Source organism: Sprattus sprattus (genome assembly GCF_963457725.1).
Source record: "Sprattus sprattus genome assembly, chromosome: 15".
Lineage (NCBI taxonomy): Eukaryota > Metazoa > Chordata > Actinopteri > Clupeiformes > Clupeidae > Sprattus > Sprattus sprattus.
Window position 1 is genome coordinate 28,665,890 of NC_137913.1, and position 5,000 is coordinate 28,670,889.

The 5,000-nt window shown below is 44.0% G+C and overlaps 1 protein-coding gene across 6 annotated transcripts in view; it reads left to right on the plus strand.

Moving 5' to 3' along the window:
• Positions 1-5,000, plus strand: part of LOC308376180 (calcium/calmodulin-dependent protein kinase type II subunit beta-like) — a 76,915-nt gene that overhangs the window by 64,184 nt on the left and 7,731 nt on the right. For all 6 annotated transcript variants that reach the window (XM_080852458.1, XM_080852459.1, XM_080852460.1 and 3 more), the window contains 5 exons: positions 852-947; positions 1,099-1,248; positions 3,347-3,508; positions 4,154-4,229; positions 4,472-4,566. In XM_080852458.1, coding sequence (XP_080708584.1) covers positions 852-947; positions 1,099-1,248; positions 3,347-3,508; positions 4,154-4,229; positions 4,472-4,566 — 579 coding nt within the window. The remainder of the gene's footprint in view (positions 1-851; positions 948-1,098; positions 1,249-3,346; positions 3,509-4,153; positions 4,230-4,471; positions 4,567-5,000) is intronic.

The following is a 5,000-nucleotide window of genomic DNA, read 5'->3' on the forward strand; positions in this document are numbered from 1 at the left end:
CCAATCATTCCTGAGATATTTACAAATGTCCTGCTTTGTGTCCAGTGCAGTGCTTTTAAATGTGTTAGTATGCAACAAAGCATACTGCAAAAAACTAAACACTGTAGGTTTAATGTATATTTCGTGAAATTACGACATTATGAATATTTGACATAACTGCGCAGAGCTGAATGAACACAATCTTCCTATGAGTTACGTATATGTTTGTTTGTTTTTTAAGTCAGTGAGTAAAGACATGACTCTTGACTGCCCGCACCTCTTTGTTGATCTGTTGTTCACCATGATTTGGGTGTTGTAGTTGTTCCTTAGTTGTGACTTTCTCGCAACTAACCTGAAGGCCATATTTATGTTCGTTCAATCTCCAAATGCCTGAAGTACATTTAATGCAGCTTTCATTTGAATCCACATGGTCCAATATCCATGCTCGTCTGTAGTAGTCTGTAGTCGTAAGAAAAGGGTGGATTAGAAGTCTACTACTGTTAGATTCCTGAGGATTTGATCCAGGCCCAGAAAACGAGTTCCTCTGATGGAACAGGTAAAGTTCCTGGAGAAGGGATATAGGGCTTCTTTATCATAAACAAGTCATATCATATCAAAAACATCAGCAGCAGCAGCCGTATTATCTCTCAAATCTCAGTCTCTCAAATCCCTAGCAAGTGGTAAACAATCTCCCACTGTGTTGTGCAACAGGAATGACATTAGGCTAGTCACTCCGTCAAATACCTCCTCTTTGCCTCTCACTAACATCCATACCCATTCTCATCACATCTTGTCTTTCTCCTGTCCCGTCTCCTCCTCCTCTTCCTCCTCATCTTCATCCTCTCTGTGCTTCCTGTCCGTGCTGGTCCCAGGGAAGAGTGTAGATAGCGCTTCAGTAAGAGCGCAGTCCAGCACCAGCTCCCAGCCCGACCATACCCCCGCCCAGGGTCCCTCCCCAGCTGTGTTCTGTAAGTCAGCGGCACGCGCACACTATCCCACAATGCTCCTCTCTGTGTGCACCATATGACCCTAACGCCCCTGCCTCCTGCCCCTCCCTCTTTTATATTCATCCACTTTCCTCTTCCTCCTCATCTTCCTCTACCTCCTCCACCCGTCCAGCCACCAAGTTCTCCGACTTGCTGGGGTGCGTGCGGCGCGGCTCGGGACCAATGAGCGACGGCGAGGGGGGTGCTGGGACACCTCCGGCGGTGCTCTCCACCCCCTCCCCGCCCCCTCCGGCACCCCAAGCCCTCCCCAACCCCATGCAGAGTGAGTACTGCATAGCCAGCAGCAGGCCACCCCCACTCATCCACCCCAGCATCTCACCCAGCACCTGGATGACCACTATCACTCAACAGCCAGTGAAGTTACTGATAACAGCTAGTGTTAGTTCAGTCCAGTGAACTTAGTGAAGTTACTAATAACAGCTAGTGTTAGTTCAGTCCAGTGAACTTAGTGAAGTTACTAATAACAGCTAGTGTTAGTTCAGTCCAGTGAACTTAGTGGAGTTACTAATAACAGCTAGTGCTAGTTCAGTCCAGTGAACTTAGTGAAGTAACTAATAACAGCTAGTGTTAGTTCAGTCCAGTGAACTTAGTGAAGTTACTAATAACAGCTAGTGTTAGCTCAGTCCAGTGAACCCCAGTGAAGTTACTAATAACTGCTAGTGTTTGTTCAATTTCAGTAAAGTTACTAATAACAACTAGTGTTTGTTCAATTCCAGTGAAGCTACTAATAACAGCTAGTGTTTGTTCAATTCCAATAAAGTTACTAATAACAGCTAGTGTTAGTTCAGTCCAGTGAACTTAGTGAAGTTACTAATAACAGCTAGTGTTAGTTCAATTCCAGTGAACCCCAGTGCAGTTACTAATAACAGCTACTGTTTGTTCAATTCCAGTAAAGTTACTAATGACAGCTAGTGTTTGTTCAATTCCAGTGAAGCTACTAATAACAGCTACTGTTTGTTCAATTCCAGTGAAGTCACTAATAACAGCTAGTGTTTGTTCAATTCCAGTGAAGTCACTAATAACAGCTAGTGTTAGTTCAATTCCAGTGAAGTCACTAATAACAGCTAGTGTTTGTTCAATTCCAGTGAAGTCACTAATAACAGCGAGTGTTTGTTCAATTCCAGTGAAGCTACTAATAACAGCTACTGTTTGTTCAATTCCAGTAAAGTTACTAATAACAACTAGTGTTTGTTCAATTCCAGTGAAGTTACTAATAACAGCTACTGTTTGTTCAATTCCAGTAAAGTTACTAATAACAACTAGTGTTTGTTCAATTCCAGTGAAGTTACTAATAACAGCTAGTGTTTGTTCAATTCCAGTGAAGCTACTAATAACAGCTACTGTTTGTTCAATTCCAGTAAAGTTACTAATGACAACTAGTGTTAGTTCAATTCCAGTGAAGTTACTAATAACAGCTACTGTTTGTTCAATTCCAGTAAAGTTACTAATAACAACTAGTGTTAGTTCAATTCCAGTGAAGCTACTAATAACAGCTAGTGTTAGTTCAATTCCAGTGAAGTCACTAATAACAGCTAGTGTTTGTTCAATTCCAGTGAAGTCACTAATAACAGCTAGTGTTTGTTCAATTCCAGTGAAGCTACTAATAACAGCTACTGTTTGTTCAATTCCAGTAAAGTTACTAATGACAGCTAGTGTTTGTTCAATTCCAGTGAAGCTACTAATAACAGCTACTGTTTGTTCAATTCCAGTAAAGTTACTAATAACAACTAGTGTTAGTTCAATTCCAGTGAAGTTACTAATAACAGCTAGTGTTAGTTCAATTCCAGTGAAGTCACTAATAACAGCTAGTGTTTGTTCAATTCCAGTGAAGTCACTAATAACAGCTAGTGTTTGTTCAATTCCAGTGAAGCTACTAATAACAGCTAGTGTTGGTTCAATTCCAGTGAAGGCCAGTGAAGTAACTAATAACAGCTAGTGTTTATGAAATTCCAATTAATTCCAGTGTATCTATTGTAGATACATTTGTCCTGTAGATACATATGCTGTAACTACCCCATCTATCGCTCCTGTTTTCTTTCTCATTGCATTTCTGCACAATCATTTTCTGTCATGTCTTTATCTAAGGACATTCAAGGATTGATATAGTGTACCTATCCTCCCTGTTTGACTTCATCACTGTCAACTCTGTACATGTTTCTTCTCTCTTTCTCTCTATATCCCTCTCTCTATCTCTCATTTTCTGCCTTGATGTGAAGACATCTCCCGGACATATAGTTAAGCTGAGGTGTACCATCACTTTCTATCTCTTACTTTTTTATTGCATTTCCTCGCTCTCGTTCTGTCTCTCCCCTTTTCCACCCATCTTTCCATCATCCATCATCATTCCTCCCCCGCCCAAGTGGCCCACATGACAGACGTGCTGAGCAGTTTGCGACGGGGTGCAGCGCCCCCACCACCCACCCAGCCCCCGCAGCCAGGGGGGTTGCCCCGCACCAGCATCCCCCCCGCCACCCACTCCTCTCCCCCGACCCCCCCATCCAGCCACCCTCATGCCACCCAGTGTGAGTACAGAGAGAGATCGTCTGGTCGGCACGGCTCACCAGCTCGCACACTCACACACTTACATGCCCAACTGCTGAGGCACCGTTGTGCAGTGTGTGTGTGTGTGTGTGTGTGTGTGTGTGTGTGTGTGTGTGTGTGTGGGAGACCCATTAGACCATGTGTGTGGTTTCCAACAACTTTGCTAACCTGTGTGATGCACGTGTTTGCCTCAGGACTGACTACCAGTAAAGAGTGTGTGCTCTCGGTAAGGGTGCTGCTGAGTTGGTGGCTGACCACGTGGTGGAGAAATGATTGACAGGTCTCTCCGTTCGAATGTGATTCAAAATCAACTCCAGAACCAGTGGTGCCCCCAGTCTTGATATCACTTCCTCCCTGCACTGACTACTGTGTGAAAAGGAATTTGCATTTTTGTCTATGCCATGTAAACAGGCGATGCTTTGTTAAATAATATGTCTTGGTGTTGGTATTGCTTTTGTGTTAATGCAAAATAGTTTGTTGGTTAAGACTGTTGTTGGTTAGTTGTGCCTATGCAAATAAGTCAATCAACTATCCTGGATTGTGGTGGAAAGTATGGCTGCTGAGTGATATGCTACATCATCTGCTGTGTGTGAAGAAAGGTAACCTGACCTGCTTGTCCCCCACAGCACGCAAGCAGGAGATTATAAAGATTACTGAGCAGCTGATCGAAGCCATCAACAATGGAGATTTTGAAGCCTACGCGTGAGTCAATGTCTAAGTGTGTGCATGTTGTGTGTATGTTTGTGGGTGTGTATTTAGTAGTATATTTACACAGTATATAATGTATAAGTAGGTGGAAATAGATACACATACACATTACACATATTTACATAACACATAACATACAGTATATGTCAGTGGAAATATGTAAGTAAAGAGCTAACGTACCAAGCATTTAACCATTTATCGCAATGACATTTTCCTCCCCCCCCCACCCCACACAGGAAGATCTGTGACCCTGGGCTGACCTCCTTTGAGCCGGAGGCGCTGGGGAACCTGGTGGAGGGCATGGACTTCCACCGATTCTACTTTGAGAACTGTAAGGCCATCAATCACCCCGCAGGCCCCCGTGGGGTCACTGTCTCTCCAGTTGCTCTGTGACCTTTGCTGGGCTGGAGGACGGCTCAGCATGCTACACATGTGGAGCCACCGGCTTTATGGATTCACCTGACTGATTGATTGGCTTCTGCACAGACAAGGCCGGGTTTTATGAATGTGATCTGGGGGGATGGTATAGCACACAGACACACACACACAGACACAGACACAGATACAGACACACACGCACACTCGCACACAAACACGCACACACGCACACACAAACAAACACACACACGTACACACACACACACACACACGCACACAGACGCACACACACACGCACACACACACACACACACGCACACAGACACACACACACATCCATTGATCACATCTCCAATTTAATCACAGACGTAGAGCTGTGTTTTTTTT